Source organism: Antedon bifida, chromosome 1 (genome assembly GCF_963402885.1).
Source record: "Antedon bifida chromosome 1, ecAntBifi1.1, whole genome shotgun sequence".
Lineage (NCBI taxonomy): Eukaryota > Metazoa > Echinodermata > Crinoidea > Comatulida > Antedonidae > Antedon > Antedon bifida.
The window spans coordinates 5,121,847-5,141,447 of record NC_136226.1 but is presented as its reverse complement, the minus strand read 5'-3'; the positions used below and the strand labels follow the sequence as shown (position 1 = coordinate 5,141,447).

General features: G+C 32.1%; 2 protein-coding genes and 2 non-coding genes across 6 annotated transcripts in view; 1 reads left to right on the top strand and 3 right to left on the bottom strand.

Annotated features, from left to right (window-relative positions):
• LOC144838621 (kinesin-like protein KIF23) overlaps positions 1–19,601 on the top strand; it is a 36,452-nt gene that overhangs the window by 8,515 nt on the left and 8,336 nt on the right. For 2 of the 3 annotated variants that reach the window (XM_078694065.1, XM_078694050.1), the window contains exons 1-3: positions 17,208–17,341; positions 17,684–17,747; positions 19,424–19,549. In XM_078694065.1, coding sequence (XP_078550191.1) covers positions 17,331–17,341; positions 17,684–17,747; positions 19,424–19,549 — 201 coding nt within the window. In that variant the 5' untranslated portion in view covers positions 17,208–17,330. Of the gene's footprint in view, positions 1–17,207; positions 17,342–17,683; positions 17,748–19,423; positions 19,550–19,601 lie in introns of those variants that run through there. The other variant, XM_078694058.1, reaches the window with a different exon arrangement.
• Trnaq-uug (transfer RNA glutamine (anticodon UUG)) lies at positions 2,287–2,358 on the bottom strand. Its single transcript has one exon. It is a non-coding gene; the product is annotated as a tRNA-Gln (tRNA).
• On the bottom strand, positions 3,434–3,505 carry Trnaq-uug (transfer RNA glutamine (anticodon UUG)). Its single transcript has one exon. It is a non-coding gene; the product is annotated as a tRNA-Gln (tRNA).
• LOC144838592 (uncharacterized) lies at positions 3,965–13,498 on the bottom strand. Its single transcript, XM_078694016.1, has 17 exons — positions 12,862–13,498; positions 12,518–12,711; positions 12,167–12,292; positions 11,934–12,070; positions 11,699–11,840; positions 11,442–11,567; positions 11,186–11,300; positions 10,861–11,055; positions 10,536–10,778; positions 10,131–10,348; positions 9,824–10,049; positions 9,345–9,581; positions 8,765–8,844; positions 8,431–8,556; positions 7,910–8,005; positions 6,721–6,809; positions 3,965–4,979 (listed from the first exon to the last, which is right to left on the bottom strand). Exons 1-17 carry the CDS (start codon positions 13,481–13,483, stop codon positions 4,835–4,837), a joined length of 3,117 nt encoding a protein of 1,038 aa, XP_078550142.1. The 5' UTR covers positions 13,484–13,498; the 3' UTR covers positions 3,965–4,834.

Genomic DNA, 19,601 nt, shown 5'->3' with positions numbered 1-19,601 from the left:
CGATTGAATAGATATAAGATTGTACAGAATATGTGAACAGAGCTCTCCTGATATGCCGTCTTTCCACAACATGTATTTTTTAGATCAACGAGGCCGGGATTAATACAACGATTAGGTGACAAGTTATTATAGCACACTTTCCAGTCGTTTTCCTATATTAGTTATATTTAGAGCTAAATACTGTTGTTTGTATTAACAGATGTCATAATAAGGCCCCATTTGACAGTGTAATGTCCTATTTAGTAGTTTATGATGCAAATTCTATAATAACATCATTTGATTGTTCATCAAAATGTTATCTATTTTACACGAAAGAAGCGTTAAATATGAGATGAAAACTTCTAGATTTTTGTGAGAAAACGATATGATATAAATGCAAAGAAATATCTATCAATTTTTAGAACTGCCTTATCATTATCTAAATGAACGTTGGTTGGTTTATGTATTTTAGGCTATAGTGTACGATCATACAATGTTCGGTCTAAAGAAGGGTTTTATTACTTTCGTTTATACACTCTATTTGTGTCTATATTAATACATTTGACTGATATAATGTTCCACTTAACCACTTTGAACTTCATGTTTATTATTATCCTTTATGATATAAAAATTTCAATACAAAAGTCGTAAACAAGTCGTTTGGAAATTGAATAATTTCTTATCATTTAATTAATATTAACAGGTTACTGCTAAAGTGTGTCACATTAAGGACATACTCCAATTGAAAAATACCGTCAATTTAAACAAATTATTTTCATATCAATTTCATATCAATTTCATATCAATTTCATCTCAATTTCATATTAATGACCTATTTTCTTTTACGTATGTGTGACTACTTGGAGGTTGTTAATTTATTAAATGTATTGGTAATCTTAAGATATCGTATCGATTCCATTTATAATTCGACTGGGAATCGATCTCTTGTGAATTGACTCAATTACGCACTCTTTACAGTCATTTAATTACCGATTAATACTGTACAATACAATTTAAACGAGTTAAATTACTATACATAAAGTCATGAATATGCTTTAAATAAAATGCAAATTAAACGTTGTTTTGCGTCACAGAAAATAACAGGTTTTAGTTACACATCATTTTATAATCATTTCTTTCAACGTAAACATTTATTTTCTTTCTTTCATAAACTATTACAATAATATAAATTAATAAGGTACTTAAATAAGGTAGGTAAGTATTGAATTTCAAATAATTCATTTCGATAGGCCTAAATTTAATTTTCTTATCAAGTTCAACGTAAACATTTATTTTCTTTCTTTCATAAACTATTACAATAATATAAATTAATAAGATACTTAAATAAGGTAGGTAAGTATTGAATTTTAAATAATTCATTTCGATAGGCCTAAATTTAAAAAAAATTTCATAACATTATTAATATTTTCTCTTTTTTATTATTTTTTCTCCTTTTAGTTTCTTTTGTTTTAATACATTTTAAAACAATCATTAGGCCTAACTGTGTATTTAAGTAATTTTGTATAAATATATTTCTTTTTTCTTGGATTTATCATATTTCATGCTTATAGGCTACGATCATCCCGTTCTGTCTTTTAGGATGGTTAATGTTAATTTCTATTAATACATTTTATTTTCAATTTTCTCCCCTTCGTGGTGCCAGACTTTAGTTATCTTTTTATGTATCTATTTATCTTTATGGAACTTCGGGCAAGAACGAATCATTTAACCTTATTTAGTCAAAGTGATTGAATGACGTTCATCAATGGAGTTGATGTTGTTATTCAACTGACACTTTCGTTAAAAAAAGCTAGGTTTAAAAATAAACTCATAAAGCGAATCTATTACTGCATCGTAATAGTTTTGTTCATAATTATCGTTCGTGTTTTAAATACGCATCGTCATTTCTTATTTAACTAAACTACTAAAATGAAACTACAAACTACTGATTCTAACGTGAAATTACTTATAAAGATATTACGCCTTAAGAATCATTTTGTAAGAAAATAAATTCATTAAAAAAAAATAACGGTTTTATATCATCAGTCATATATTTACATTATTTAATTAGGTTTACTTAAATGATAAAAATAAAAACCTTGTGGCGATCATGATTAAATAAAAAAATTATTATACATATAATTTTTTTAATTTTTTTATAAAATATTTTCCTTTTCAGAGAATTTATTCAATAATATTTTCTTTTAATACATATTTAAATTAAAACTTACATTACACAACATCCATTAGTAATAATTACAATTTTACAATCGGCCGAGGGCACTTCAATATTCATGCAAAAAAGTGAGGTTCTACCGAGACTTGAACTCGGATCGCTGGATTCAAAGTCCAGAGTGCTAACCATTACACCATAGAACCGGCTGTTGCGTGTCTAGTCTGTCAAGGAGATCTTCAACACACCAATTTGACACTTGTCAAATTGATAGACAAATCCGCTGCGTCCGTAATGTTGTCAATCCTTTGTGTATATTCTTTATAGCCTGATTCTGCTTATTGTGTGCCTTTTTGTTTGCAAATAGTGGGCGGATTAATGTTTTTTTTTGTTTAGGGCCTAAGGATTAATAGTCATAATTAATCCCAGTTAACATTTTGATGATATCCATTCCTACACTTTTATGATGGTATTTTAACATTTCAATCGTTTAGTCTTTTAACAATTCGCGCAAAAGTTATTGTAATAGAGGCGGATTTCTTGACACCACCATTAGGGCCATTTGCCTGTGGACGGAGGCAGGATTTCTTCTACCCGAGATTTTAAAGTCTTAGAAGAGAAGGGCCTCCCTTTCGTTGTCATTTACAGGGCACATAAACCATGGTTGTATTATTCACAAAACTACTAAATATAAACGGATAAGATGATAAGTTTGATGAGCCTGTAACAAGATAAAAAATAAGATAAGAAACGTAGGACCCAGCAAACTTGGAATCTTTCCAAAATATGACTTAAACTCAAATACACTAATTCGTTTTCCCAACAGAATTACATGCAATCTGACAAATATTGGATTAAATTTGAACCAATTTGACAGACAAGTTTTGGGAACATGTTGTCATTTTATGGTGGTGTTGTTTTGAAGATGATGGAACAGGAGACGGAGGGTGTCAGTATGTCAGACGCGATGTGTTCTTTGAAATTGTGTCTGTTGGATATCAATAAGAATGATCAATACTATTAAATGAATTGTAATCTGCTTCCATTGAGTTTAGAGGCCTACTCGTCTTCAGAAATCAGTCACGTGACTCACTTATAAGGAATAGGTTGTAGTAATATCAGTACTTATTTTGTCCATAGCTCATTTGAGTATCAGCTGGGTTTTTTTTGGCATTTATTTTGTTTCATTTTAAGTTGAACGCACCTTTGTCTTCAAAGTGTGCCACTGTTGTAAAAGTGAAGTTGCCAAAAAATTATTATAATATTCGTACAAAATAAATGAGGTTCTACCGAGACTTGAACTCGGATCGCTGGATTCAAAGTCCAGAGTGCTAACCATTACACCATAGAACCACTCGTCAAGCAATCAGTTGTCAATGAGATCTCAATATTACAAATGTCAATAATACTGTCACGTATCTATTTTGTATTTGCATAAAAGTGTTTAATCTGATTAATTAGTTGTTCTACAAGTAAATTAAGGAATAAGTTCATTTACTGCCAAGAAGTCAACAGTGTGTTATTATAGCATAAATGAAACTAGACAAAACGGGACAACTGTGTTGTGTCCAAATATGGTAGTGATATGACGTCATCGTGTCCATATATGGGCACATCACACATAAAGTTTGATAGTGTAGACAGAGCTTTAGGCACAATAGCAATTTAAAACTTTAAAATAGGTCCGTGACAGACATAAAAGACAGATACGAAATTGGACAAATTACAATAAAATTATTGACCATATTTCATTTTCTTCGAAAATATATAAAACAAGTTACATACACAGCGTCAGTATTATTTACTAAATATGTATTGGGCCGAGAAACTTAATTACAATAGAGACACTTCAATTACATTAATATTTGTAACAGCATCCTCTTTTAATTAATGCATTACAATATTTGGAATTGATTAGTCTATTTCCTCAATACATATTCACAACCAAGATACTGTTACTGTAGTTAGGGCACTCGGCCAATTTAAAACAATAGAGCTATGACAGACGGACAAAAAACAGTCGCATGATACAAAGCAAAATTAAATTACCCAGCATTAACTTATTTAATTTATTCAGAGACAAAGACACAGCACCAGTATTTATTTGCACATCAAAGCACCAAATATCACGTTTAACAAAATGAAAGTAAAATATAATATATATCTTTCTGAGAAAAAATATTTACAAAGATAGTCTAATAATAAATAATTCTTTAGAAATATAGATAGCAATGTCTATAAACAAGGCAATTCACACATGTGTGTTATATAAATCTGGCTTTTGAAATAGGGATTTAAAAATTACAATATAAATTCACACTGTTTTACAAAAACGTTTACAGATTCCATATGTTTTTGTATATCAGTGTATCACCTGAGTGTATCCTTGCATTTGATTGGTTAATTTCGTATTATATGCCATTCAATTTGTTTTACTGAACAGTAAAATGGATATCTAATGGTTATATTTAATGGTACTATTACACGTTCAGCTTTTTGTATACTTTTCAATTAATACTTTGTGTATTCGTCAGAAAACCAAACTCAGTTGTGTGCGCTGTAAATATTGTACTCCACGGCCAGAAATCGGAACATTGTTTTTTGAATAATTTCCCGCCTTTGACATTGGTAAAGATGGACGCAGAGGATTAATTAATTCCTACGTTGTAGTGATGCCTTCCACTACCATATCCTGCCATCAGCGTAGGCTGGGTTAGCAGCAGCATATTCATGTCTTGCTTTTGATGCCGCAAAACTCGTCTCAAGAAGAGCACGATGCTCCTCGTTCTCGGCATCTCGTTGTTTTGCTCGTCGCTCCATCTCTTCCCTATAAAAAAATAATAATTAATATTCACAGAGCAATGGAACGCAAGGTATCAATCCATTTTTAATAAATGAAATTAAAATTTGTATAAATTATATATGTGTATGTATCCATTAATGTAGATTACAATAGAACCTTCTGCACACTTAGTTAAGCTTGAGGACAAATATAAATACCTTTACCTTTTACCTTTATTAAGAGTGTCTGCCCTGGGACATTTTGCTATAGAGTTTTACTGTAATAGTAACTAATGTAATGCAGTATTATACAGTAGGTATGCAAACATTTTCATCCCACAAGGTATGTGGACTTGACTCGTAATGCGAATGCCAAAAATAGTTTGCTCTTAATGGCTGGTGTCGCGAAATAGCAAGAAAGTAGCAAGAAGCTAACGGTAATAAATCACACATTACAAAATTATTGATTTTACGCAGTCATCATAAATTGGAAAGGAAATTCCATTGGCTTGTTTTGCTTTATAATACTTGGAATTACATAGTACATTACAACTTGCACGTAAAAGTAAACATTAATCATTAATATTTGTAACTATACTAAAAAATAAACGCTTTATTATAAAAGTAACATGGATTTGGCACTGGGGAATGCCTTACACCAATGGGGTGATATCAATTGGGGTTACAGTATTTGATTCTTTTTTTAATGCGTTAGGTAGGCCACTGGTATCATAGATCAAACAAAGCATCAAAACTTTATTTTATTATATCAAATCTAATGCGAACACAAAACTATGGGCCTGTTCCGGCTTAGTTATAGCTATAGATTGAGAGTAAATTACTGTATGGGCGTACTGTAATATGAAATAATTATTATAAAGGTACTCAATTAAATTACCATCCAGGCTATACTGTAGCACCATCAGGTTACAAAAAAAAATATTAATATGACGTTTCAGAGATTATGTGGTTGCAAGTGATTTTTTTCTTAGGTTAATGAGAGGTTAATTATCATTTTATCACTCTAAACCAGTCACCATTATGTTGTAATCTTATCAACGACAAACCAATATCACATAACATTGGTGGTACTTAGTACTTTTCAAAACCAATGCATCCGCCCACAGACCTCTGTTGAGAATTATACATGTAAAGTATGTATAGACTAACTTTCTGATATCTTACAGGTCTCTGTCGGGAATTATGCATAGCGCTATGCGTAATATAATGGTTAAATTCACCAGCCTACTTATCATTCTGGAGCCCTAAATATAATTCAGGAAGCTAATTGATAATTGGCCTTCAATTTTTACTAAATATTTCAAATTAAACATCTGTAAAATTTAAATAAGTATTTTAAAAACATCAAGAGACTTGCTAACATTGTTTATACACCTGTAGAAATATATTTTGGTTTTTGCGTTAATATTTTTGTTTACAGGTCATTTTAAAGCTATAGTTTCTTTTGTTGGTGACTGTAGCTGTCTTAGATTTGGTCATAGAGATGTTATAGTCAACATAGAGATATTATAGATATCTCTATGATTTGGTTAATATATTTTTGTTGAATATTTTAATTATAGGCTTATTTTTGTGAACAATGTCAATATTTAGATGGGTGTGTTGCATTTCATTTGATTACCACCCTGCATTGTTTAGCTTGGTTGCACGCCCTATGCCATTGTTTGAGGAAGGGTGTAGATAAGTATATAGGTATAGGTGAGGGTATAAGCAAGGTAAGCACCTTGGTGGGTACCAAGGACAAAGACTTTGAATCATCTACTCACTGTGCTTTATTTTCTACCCCTTCTAACTTCACATCAGTAATGATAACATCCAGTCTAGATATTATATAGGCCTGGTTGAATAAACGAGCCTAGAAGAAAATAAATAATTATAATTGTTAATACTTCTAATTTTAAGTTGGCAGAGTTACCATAAACTGCATTTACTATCAGTTACCACAAAAAGAAATAAAATTAAATATTAAAAAACTCAAAATAATAAATATTTAGGGATTAGTAACAAAACAAAAAGGTTTCAGTCAACTTGTCATGGTGCAAAATCCATTTACCGGTCTGTTGAGCATAGAAGTTAGTAGCTTGGACATGACCCTTAATTGGCCTAAGTACTGTACCTAAACGTTTATTTTCTACCATGTTTAGGAATTGCTTATATTCAGTTATCATTAGTGATGAAAGCTAACTACAACAATAAAACCATCAGTAATAAAACAGGTCATTAATTTGTCAGTTGTCCCATGCACCCCTGTGTTTATTTGAGCTCAAGATTGCAAAATTCTAAAAAGTTACAATTACACGCTTGTTATAGAGGGCAGTAGTCTCACTGCACGCCACCTGACAGGATATAAAGACACTTTTGTTCAAGTTCACTGAAACCAATAAAGTTCATCAAAATTAGATTACGGATGGACGTAATATGATCTTTTAAAAGACAAGGTCTAGCATCTTGATCCAATAAATTAAACTAAAATTAAATTTTTAATTCCCATGAAAGCCTCTACAAAACATATAACAATGATACACCAATTTTCTGCGTCCCCACAGAATACTGATTCAAGACTTCACAGTGCCTTATTCCGTATTTGAGAGGTGTATCAAAAACTCCCAAGAGGGCCATGATACTACTTGTGTAAAATGTGAATGAAAGTTTCTTGGCATTAGAATTGAAACAATACAAAATTGTCCTTCTGTCGGCTCAGTGTGCGATGAAACAGATCATATAAAAATCAGATAATTTTGTATGTGTAATTCCCTCGACGAAAGATCTCTTTAATAATTCAAAAAAATGATGGATTTGTAGAAGACGAACAAGACTGACATTATTACTTCAGCTGATGCACACAAGTCAAACAGGCTTATGTGTTGTTATCATCGCTGATGGATGTATTTAGCAATGTTAATAAAGACAAGATGTAACAAAGGTTTCTTTATAACCGTGTGATTATCTTATTACCTGGCCTGATTCATACAGTCTGACTGCTTTCTCAACTGAGTCTGTGTCTGACATTAATATCCAGCATAAGCCATTTGGTTTTTGTAAAATTGGATCCTGAGAAAAAAAAAACAATTTTTATTAAAAACAGTAGAAGAAATATTTTTATAATGGAAGCATGTTTTAAATTAGGCAGAGCATGTCAGTGATTACCAGGTCAGTGATTACCAATATTACCATCTTTAGTTACTATAACAACAAGGGCATACACCACTTACTTACAAAAACATGAAATCTGAGAAGAAAAAAAATCTTTTTAGCTAAAATAACCTCTAGTATTTCTATATTTTTCAATTACATTATTCCCTTAAATATTCATCAATTCAGAACAATGAACAAATTATATAAAGCATATAACTTTAACTTGATTTAAATAGATGGTGAGTATGCTATGCTATGCTGTTTAAAAAATATATTTCATTCTGTATTGATGAAGCATGTTTGGCCACTGGAAAAAAAATATACAACAAGAATCTGTTTACCTTCATGATACAGACTTCACTGATAACACAATCAGCTTCACTGTCTAGGTCTCCTTCAAGCCTATTGGCTGATACACTTGCCGGAAGACCCGCCAAGTACACAGCTCTATCTCTATGGGTATCAACCTAGAAAAATATTAGTGTGATCAGTATCTTGCCATTTTTACCTGTCTAACAAGTTGTTACTATCTAGAAGTATTAAAATAAAGTTTAAAGTTCATAGTGTCAGGACAGAACAAACATATTCAAACTTACAAAATCATGAAGCCCAAATTTGAACAAATCAATGTATTTGGACAGTTGTTTTATTGTACACCATTACATAAAATAATACCTGTAGCCATGAGGGTACACAAGGGTCTTTTCCTTCACCAATAATCAGATTCCATTCTTCTTTTGTTAGCTGAACCCTTCCTACATAGCAAAACTTTTGTTACATTTTGGAAGTAAAATCATTTATCTTTACACTTAATGCTCAATTCATTTCAATGTCATAAATATACTAAATTTAAAACGGAAAGCTTTCCTTATATAACACAATATTGCACTTCATTTATCTTGATGTAGAAAATAAATATTTTATTTGGTGTACAAGCAAACAATAGAACTTGAAAACTCTCCATCCTTGAACTCCATATATGCGCTGCAGCAACCAGGACCCATTTCAAAATTGACTAGAAAATCTAAATAGAGTATCAGTGGTGTAATGTAGGGGAGGTCTGAGGCCCCTGGTTTAGGAACCCTAAGTGGCTCTCTAACGCTGGAGGCCTTGGGCATTTTTTGACATATTTTAATGCCTGTTTGTTCCTCTGGGCACTGCTCAAAGGCCTCCATAAGCTCCAGGGCTGTTTGGTTTAGCCTGTGAGTGCTTATAGCCTTTATGCCACTGTACAGTATATAAAATTGTATATTACCTGTTGGTGAATGGCCCTTCAAGACTGTACTTAATGTCAGTACTTCTTGCAGACCTAGGTATGGCCAATGATCTTTACTGTAGTCAGTCTTTATAATGCATCCATCAACCGCCTGACCCACATTACCAGTCATGCTGCCCAGGTTAGTAAGCAAAACAGTAAGATCTTTACTGATGCTAACTAAGCCGTTTGATGACATAGAAACCTGTCCGTATTCATTTCTCTCAACTGTATAACCTAATAAAATAGTTTAAAAGTTGGTTGATTCTGGTATCTACATTGTCCTTTCGCACTTAGTATAAATAGTCTATTGAATTCTCTACACTGTATCTATAATTTGTTCAGTATCTTAGGTAATTTCTGTATACAGTGTCATATGTATCACATATTATGCTGTATCATAGGCCATAAGACATATGTAGAGATACGTGGGTACAGGAGATATAAAATACCATCTCAAATAAGCATTTGATTGATACCTAAGGCATGTGCCAGTACTGTCAGGATTTCTTCCATGTCCTCTTCATCTATTGGATGCGCTTGGCCATTCAAATCCAGTAGTCTTAACCGTGAATCAGACCTTACAGCTTCAATAATAGTCTTCAGGCCATTAGCACCAATGTGGTTACGGGACAGAATAAGTGTGTGTAACGCCGAGCAACTAGGAAGGAGTTTGGATATTTGAATTGCTCCTTCACAAGAAATCTGTTGGAAAATGAAGTTACTTGTTAGTGGCAAACATCACAACATCTTATAAATCAAAGAATTCTCCACGCTACTACATACCTTGTTGTTTGCTAAATGTATGCATTCTAAGGCACAGTCCACTTGTAACATAAATGCTTCCACCATTTCTTCAATGCTGTTATCTGTAATCCTATTGCCTGATAGTTTAAGTGACTTCAAACCAAGACCTGCCTTAAGAGCAGACGTGATTGGTTCCATGTCATCATCATTCAAAGCACAGCCAATCAGTGACAGGGATTCTAAACTGTTATCAGAGCCTATAAACAGATATGAACTGAGTTTATCTTTTATCCATGGTTTATCTTTATAATTATACTATTTAGCAATTACTCCTTGATTATCATGTTGCATCGAGAAATTTAAAACTACAGTTTTCTTTCTTGAAGTTAACAATTTTGTAAGACATGACTTTATAAGCAGATTTTGCATTCCTTGTGAACTAACCATTTGATAACATGACTTGAAGCACATCAGTACCAGAAAGCTTCTGTCCATCCAGAAACAAGGAAGAGATGCCGTCTGGCTTATTCATGAAGAATGCAACTTGCACAAGGTTAGAGGTCGCAATCTGACATTTACGAAGATCCAAACTGGATAAGTTCTGATACATGGACAGAGAGAATGGAAGATTTTCAGCTTCATTCACGCCATAAATTAGTTCTTGCAGATTGCTTTTACCACTACCATCTGCAAAAAATAAAGCAAAAACATAACTAAATGTCCGACTTTGCACAAACACACAAAACTACATTTAAATAATAGACTTTACCAGAAGTTAATTGAGCAAAATCTTTAACACGATCTGATGTCAATTCACAGTTATTGGTAACATTCAATATTTGTAAATTACTCAAGCCCCTTGGCATCAAACCAACCAAAGTCTGGAACATTGAGTCTACTAAACAACAGTTTGATAAATTCAGCTGTATTAGATTGGATTCCGTAACTTGATTTGCTGTTATGTCTGTGAAAAAAAAAATGGAATTAATGTAAAAGAGACAAACCTGGTCTTGGCTGTATTTTAATTTGAGTTTAAATTAACAAGGTGTAGTTTATAAACACTGCAGTATTGTTTATTGTAGGCCTATACATACCATCAAATATCTTATGTGTTTCTTTATATGTAGTATCTTGCAAACTGAGGTTTCTTAAGCTAACATGATTAAAACAAGTGATCAAGAATTGAAGCATAGCATTATAGTGCAGCATCTAGACAAAGACATTAAAAAATGAATATTAATTGAGTGAATATGACTTAGAGAAAGAAGAGTTCCATTGGTGAGATTGTACAATGGCCTATAGGATTCCTTTAAACCAGGACTTGCTATTTATTATAAAAAAGTGTGATACCTGATTGCCACCAATATGAAGATTTGTAAGGACAGTGTTTGCTTCTAATGTTTTTTGTACTTTCTGCATTCCCTCGCCGCTTATGTTGGTAGCTTTAACTTTTAAAATACTTAGGCTTGAAGATTTCTAAGAACATAAATAAGAAGACGGAAGAAATATGTGTGAAAGAGGTTGATGGTTTCATCTTGCAATGAACTGGCATGATAGTTGATTATGGTGACTAAAAGAATTTAACAAAATAAAAACAGTTTACATACAGCTAGTAATACTGCTAGCTTCTCTCCAAATTCTGTTCCATTTACAATGTGATTATGGCTGAAATCTAACTCAGTAATTGTGCTGTTTCCGGACAAGCTATCGAGTAGTATGGATAGATTTGCAAAACCACAACTAGCACATCTGCAGAAAAAGGGATTGACATATTTCAGTCTGTAATGAATCAAGCAGTATACTGGTGGACATTTCATTGCTCAGGTTTCTATAATTAATCACCTTAATACTCTTAAAGTTGAATTTGTATTCATAGCTAGACCGACACTTCTGGAGAAGAAATCTCTACCAAGCTGGTTACTAGATACATCTAATTCTTCTAAGGTATCATTCTTTGCCAACATAACTCCAAGACTCTCCTATAAATAAAGAAAACAAATAGGTCTACTGTATACTTTACAATGTTATTTGTGACCATAGTTTTAAAATTTAAAGACATCATTTTGTATGCCTACCGAACACTGTGTGTCTGTCTTATTATTTGAGACATTTAAGGATTTCAATGTTTTATTGGTTTTCAAAGCCAAGACTACTGCACGAAATGCCTGGGGTCCTATATGGTTGCCTGACAGATCCAGCACCTGAAAGAAGAGAAAAGTGGAATAGTTTATTAATTCATTTTTACTGTATGTTCTCAATTACAGATATTTGTATGTAGCAATGATGATTCATTCTGGCAGAAAGAGAGTAAAGAAGAATAATGTACTAGAGTGTATACAGTAGAAGTTACATTTATGGAGGCATACATAAGAATTAATGAGTTACAAAATCACAAGGAAGACTTTCCCAATATTTAAATTGCTCACCGTCAATTGGCCAATGTTAGCAAGAATATGTGTGAATACATCTCCAATTCCTGGAAGGGCTCTCTCAAGATAAAGTTCTGTAACTGCATGTGTTGCTACTGTTTTCATGGCATCAGGATTCACAAGCCTACAATAGCTTCTAAGTGATTGGTTGAATTTTAGTTGGTCATCTTTGATGTCTTCTTTAGTCTCTTCTAAAAAAAAAAACCAAAAATTATATTGTTGTCAATTAAAAGAAAGGAAACTGCACCTATATTTGTGTCACACACAGCGGCTTTCAAACCTGTTAAATAATTTAAATGACAACGTTTCAAAGATATTTACTTAATACTAAATCCCTTTACCAATATCAGTTTTCACTTGCTTTACAAGTCCACTATTGTTATTGAAGTCTTCAGTTCTGCAATCACCAACTTTTCCAGTACTGCCATCATCAACTTCTTCAGTAGTGCCATCACCACCTTCACCAGAACTGCCATCACCACCTTCACCAGTACTTAGCCTGTCATCACCAATTTCTTCAGTACTGCCATCACCAACTTGTCCAGTACTGCCATCATCAGCATTGGTGGTAGATATCATATTGTTCTTTTCAACAATAACCTTATCTGCAGATGACAAAATATCAATGCTTAGTTCACTTTCTTGGCATTCCTCTCTAGATGTATGACCAGGAATGTTGCAATCATTCTCATTTGATACAGAAGACAATCTTTCTTCCTTAATACAGTCATCATTACAAGGCGCATTATGGTTACTTTCAGGTGCAACAGTTCTGGTTTGATTCTTTTGTTCATTGGTTCCATCTGTTAAGCTAGAATTATCTTTTATTTTCTCTTCCATGGTTTTATTTTTTTCTATCTTTTCAACCTCTTCTTCCAATACAACTACTTCTTCAACATTTTTTATTGCATCTTCCTTGCCATTAATACCTGTAGCACATTCTAAATGTACGTTGTTTATCATTTCTTTAATAACAATGCCTTCACTCTCCTTTGTTACTGCTTCATTTGATTCTTCTGTTACATTACGCTGACTGCTAAGTTTATTTTCATTTTCAACAATATCTGTTTTCTGCAAAGATGTTGCTTTTCTTGAATCACATCTGATGATGTAAACGGTTGCATGGTTGTCTGTTCTTCGCACACATTCCTATTATCCTTCTCAGTAACATCTTCATATTGGGTGTCACATGTAGGTAATTGATTTATAGTATCTTCATATCCTTCATCATCAACATCTTTATGCCTAGTTATTTCGTTCTCTTCTTCTTCAGGAGCTGATGATGTAAACGGTTGCACGGTTGTCTGTTCTTCGCACACATTCCTATTATCCTCTTCATCTTCCGTTCTTGTGCCTACTTTCTGCTTATTACTAGCACTTCGTGATAAATCCTCTTGAGATTTTGTATTCTTTGAACTTAGTGGAGGTATGGCGTTTGTCTGCTGTTTTGATCCGCCACATCCCATTGCAATCTGAAAAATCATTTGAAAGTGAAAGATTTTTTTGATTTAACGAGATGAGCCTAAATATTATTTATTATTATATCGTTATGTCCAAAGCACCCTCCTAACTAAACTTTAAAATAATTAAGGAGATTTTGGATCAGGTGCCGTTTTCGGCCACCTCGACTTATATGGACTATACCATTATTATGATAGGGGTGTGGTGTATTATGTTTTATGTAGAGAAGGGTGTCTATTGAATGGGAAGACAATACAATTGTTCTGTTATGTAACCTACAGTACAAACTACAAGGAACAATACAAAACATCAAAAACTAGCAATGCATGTTATTATTAGGTACTGTGTTAGGGAATGCCAAGATTTTGTAACAATATTACTATATAATTAGAAAAAAAAAGAAACAGTAAACCATTTTTTATTTAAATGTCCTTCATTAAACTCTGTTAGACAATAATTAAGTATGTACTGGGATAATTTTAATTGTGGATCTCGGGAATTAAAACACCACTTTATGCTAGACAATTTATTCACTGAAAATGAAAAATTAGGAAAAATCTTTGATTTTTATTGTAAAAAATATTTAATGAAAGCATGGGTTACTAGATCTACAATTTTATCAGCATTACCTCTCTCAACTAATTGATTAATATAGTAAACAAGCTACAGACATCTCTATGAGGATGTATCTGTAAGTTTTATTTATTTATTAGGCCTATCCTGTATTTTTGTTGTTCTGTTTTTATTTTTGTAGTTATATATATTGTACAATTTACGTATTATGTATTTTCATACAGATCTAATTAATTAATTAGTTTACATTTTGTTTTGATGTTATGTATTAGTATTTAGAACTTTGTGGCTTATGTTATTTGTAATTTTGTCTGTAAATTGGATGCACCATTAACTGATAAATGTGTGACACCGATATAAAGGTGATTCCTATGAATAAATAAATAAATAAATGAAAAAATAAATATATATAGCTATATAAGGTATACTTACTTATTATATATAAAAACTAAACTAAACACTACAGTATAATCAAAATTAAAGCATACTAGGCCTATGTTATTCCTATCTGGATTTAAACACTTTCAATTTTAGTACAATCGGATTTGAAATTAGAAAATCTTAAATACTACAATACAATCGGAATTAAAACATGTTAAACTACAATACAACTAAATACTACAGTACAATCAGAATCAAAACATATTAAAAACTACAGTACAATCAGAATCAAAACATATTAAAAACTACAGTACAATCAGAATCAAAACATATTAAAAACTACAGTACAATCTGAATTAAAACATCGATACTAAATACTACAGTACAATCGATATTAAAATATCCTAAATACTACATTACAATCGGTTAAATTACCTACACTCTATAATATTGTGAAATATGTAAAAGAATGTTGGCAAATGCATTCTAATCGGCCCAATCCTATCGTATTTTTATTTGCAAGGGATAAATCCCAACAACATGGATTTGAACCCAAGAACCTGGCATCAGTAGGCAAGCACAATTGAAGATTCATTGACAGAAACGAAACGATTGTAGATACAGAAACAAAATGGTAGCAGATTCATTGATGACATATGCCTAATTATATGTATTTTTATTTTACGACGACTCGGCTATAGTTGGACTTAAAACAACGATTATTCTCTGTATCTGAGATTATTCGATTCATACCGATTATGGCAACAATTTTCTTGAACTAAACATAAGTATCTGGCAGTAGTGTTTGACTAAAACTTAAATGGGTGGACATTAGTTAAGAAGTTAAATACAAGGCTGTACTGCTTGAGGAAACTCGGTTCTTTGGGGTAAAGCAGGATATTTGTACTATAGAATGTTTATGTTTTACTAATCAGTGATGTTCTATTTGGGCATATTGTATATTGGGCTAGCAGATGTATTCCATGCTATATTGGAAGACACTAATCATCCTCTTCATGGCGACATTATCAGCTCCGTTTGCATTCGCTATTATAACGTTTTGATGCAAACGTTGTTCAATTAGAACACGTATTTCTACACAGAAACGTTTAAAAACGTGTTTAAAACGTTTTAGAAAAACCAAACCTAAAAACATGCAATGTCAAACGCTGTGTTTTCTGGGAACAAAATGGTACAGATTCATAATTATAATGTTTATTTGTTTTACTGATTACCTAATAATCAGTATGTGATAGATATTTTTTTGTCTTGTGTGGGTTCGTCCCACTTTTATTATCATACTCTGTTATAAATATTTCCTGATTTTTTAAAGATCTTATTAAATGTACTACTGTCATCTACTACTGTGTTATCGTTAGGTAAATTATATTTTTTATTTGTAACTGGAATAAAAACTTTCTTTATATACTTTCTGTATCTATAAATCCGTAACAATTATTCAATATCCACCTTAGGGAAACCACCTAATATATTAGGGAAGGATACCTAAAAATTATATAGAAATAAAGAGCCATAATAATATACTGTTTTAACTTGAAAACTGAAATTAATTCTGCAGCATGCAGGGCGTAGTTGTTTTCCCTTTGTTGCTGAAACATAATGCACTAAACAAAAGAACAAAAGCAGCAGTATTTTAACACATTAGCATCACTCAATTAATAAATGGGACACCCCTATTTCCCCATCTTTTTATAATGGTATAGCCCATACAAGTCAAGGTGGCCGAAAACGGCACCTGATCCGAGATTTAAATAGCGTCTCGACCTAGGTCACACACTTAAATATAGCATGGAATATAGCCTGAGAGCCTTTTTTAAAGAAAATTTATCAAAGATGCGGTCCCCCAGAGGGGAGAAGTGATGCATCACTGGTCCCACACAGAAATGGCCGCCTGTGGGACGTCCGGCTAGAGGAAATCGGCCGGTCACGACTCCCTCGTCGTAGTTTATTTGCACCTAGGTTTATAGCTCATTTTCACTTGAGAACACGGAATACGTATTTCTGTAGCTTTACAATAATTTAATTAGTTTAAACTTTTGGAAAAGTGTACTTACGTTCTCAATCTCAATCAAGCGTCCGGTTGCCAAACAACAAAATAAATATTTAACATGCTGCCCTCATTTTATACAATAAATACAACAATTGATAGTCTCTCTACCGTCGTCGTTAACTGGTTATAGACTCTCGTGTCCAGCTACCGGAAGTAATGTTCAAATTTGATTGGCTGAAATCAAGCGGGTTAGTTTGAAAAGCACACGCAAGTCAACAGATTGAGTTTTACATTTTACCGAGTCGTGGTGGTACTAAAGTGTTCCTAAATCATAAATTTGTTGTTTTTTTATATAGTAAGATTTATACAGCTTCCATCTTAAATATGAAGCCAACGTAAGTATACTTTATATTAAATAATTGTTAATAATTTAATGGTAATTTGCTACTGAAAAACTTACTGGCTGGCCTTTTTTCGCGTCGCGCCTGGCTGGTTTCCTTACCTACTAGGGCCTAGGCTAGCCTACTACTTACTAGCCAGGCCATACTCACCATGCAGGCTACGTTTGCTATTTCTGATTCAGCTACTAATAGGCCTAGCTGACGGTGGCTACACGGTATTCAATAATAGCATAGCTACGCTTACGAATATTATTATTTATACAAGATAAGCCCATCCCTTTTCTAATAATCCCTTTCTTTTCTATTGATTCAATTGTTTTTCCCTTTTTGTTGCAGACGAGGTAAGACACCAAAAAAGCCACCAAGACGACTTGTTAACAAAGACAAAGATCCTGTTGAGGTTTGTAGAATCTTTAAAATGACACTACTACTAGGCACAGGCCTAATTAGGAGTTTAAAGGCCAGGTGCGGGCAAAAAATTTCTATTGATCATACATTCCAATAATTATCGATCTATAGTTTCCCCTATGTTTCATAATTTTTGGGATTTTATTTGTGTTACACAAGCTTGTTGAAAATAAGCACTTTCTTATCAGTGGGGGGATAGTTCAAATTACACAGTAAAATCTCTATTCGTTTGTACACACATTTTGTAAATAGAGAGGCATTTTAAAAAGCTATGAAATATAAACGGTGTGGTAAAAAATTTTATCAGATGACTAAATATAGGTAATATAACTTGAATATTACATTTCTGATATTTTTATTCAACTTCCGATTTTTATTTTCATGCTATAGCAAAAATTATCCACCGTATATCCACCATCTTTTTTCACCATCTAGGGAGTCACCAGACATGTTATTACATTAGGTTAACTACCTAACTACTGAAAAAAAGTCGTTCTGGTTTTTATGGAAGAATTTTGCCAAATTTTGTATTTGACCATATTAAGGGAAATTCATGTTTTTTCGTCTTGATTTCTGTGACAAATATTTGGTTTATGTACAATTAACAAAATATTATATTTAAAATTCATGCCTGTACCTGAGCTTTAAGGAATAATTAAAAAAAAGAGCAATCAATGATTGGTATTAAAAAGAAAAAATATTTTGAACAAAGAGATGTGAATTATGATTTACTGTGTCGTACTGACTGTACAGATCATATTTTTTTTATATAAAAAAAACTTTAATTTATTGAAGGATGAATCCTTTTTTATTATTATTTTGGTTACATAGGCCTAGTTTAAACAATCTTTTTGAAACAAATTTAAAAAACTCAAGATTCAACCGACCATTTTATTGATTTATTTTTAACTGGTCAATTTTTGTCTTCAAATTCTATTCACATGCTCCACTTAATCTGTAAACAAAATTGATGCTTTTTAAAAGGTATTTATAAAGGATAAAATAACAAACCTACTTTTAACTGGGTCATTTCTTTTTTCCCATTCAAGTCATGTCATGCTTCATTTGATATATAAATATAATGAATTCATTTACATAATAGTAACTGTCTTTAATAGACTGTGAATTTATAAAAATTATTTATGATTCAATCAAGTTTAAATAAAAAAATTAAAATAAGTAAACACCGTTATATCAACATGCCAGCAATTAAATTTACAGTTGAAAAAAACTCCCAAATTACACAATACTTGACTGAATATAAAAATATGGGAAAATTTAAATTATTGAATGTATGGGTGAAGATAAAATAAAATTACTTAAAATTGCTTAATATATTCATTGTACCGTAGATATATCTCAATACAAGCGGAAAGCTACTCACTGATTTCTGTATGACTTTGGATGAGTGAATTAAAAATTGTTATAAAATAAACACACTCACAGTAATGTATACTTTGTTTTTGTAACCTAATCATGCAATGGTTACTGTAGTATTATAATATACACATTATTTTGTTTCACATCCAAGATGCCGATTATAAGATTCACTGATCTATGAATAAAACTTTACTCTAAGAACTTTTGAAGTGTTACATATTTTGTTGTTCAGAATTCAAATTAATTTCTTTTTATGTGTACAATTTGTTTATTTTATTCACTTTACAGGTTTACTGCAGACTTAGGCCCCCAGATGGTGATGCGGAAGTTTGTATTGATGTAGTGAATAGTACTACTATTCAATTGAGGCCTCCAGAGACCTCTCACGCCTACCGAAATGGTCACCTAAAGGAGGTAATTATCACTCACTTGGTACTTGGTTGTTATCCTCTTAAATACTCCACTT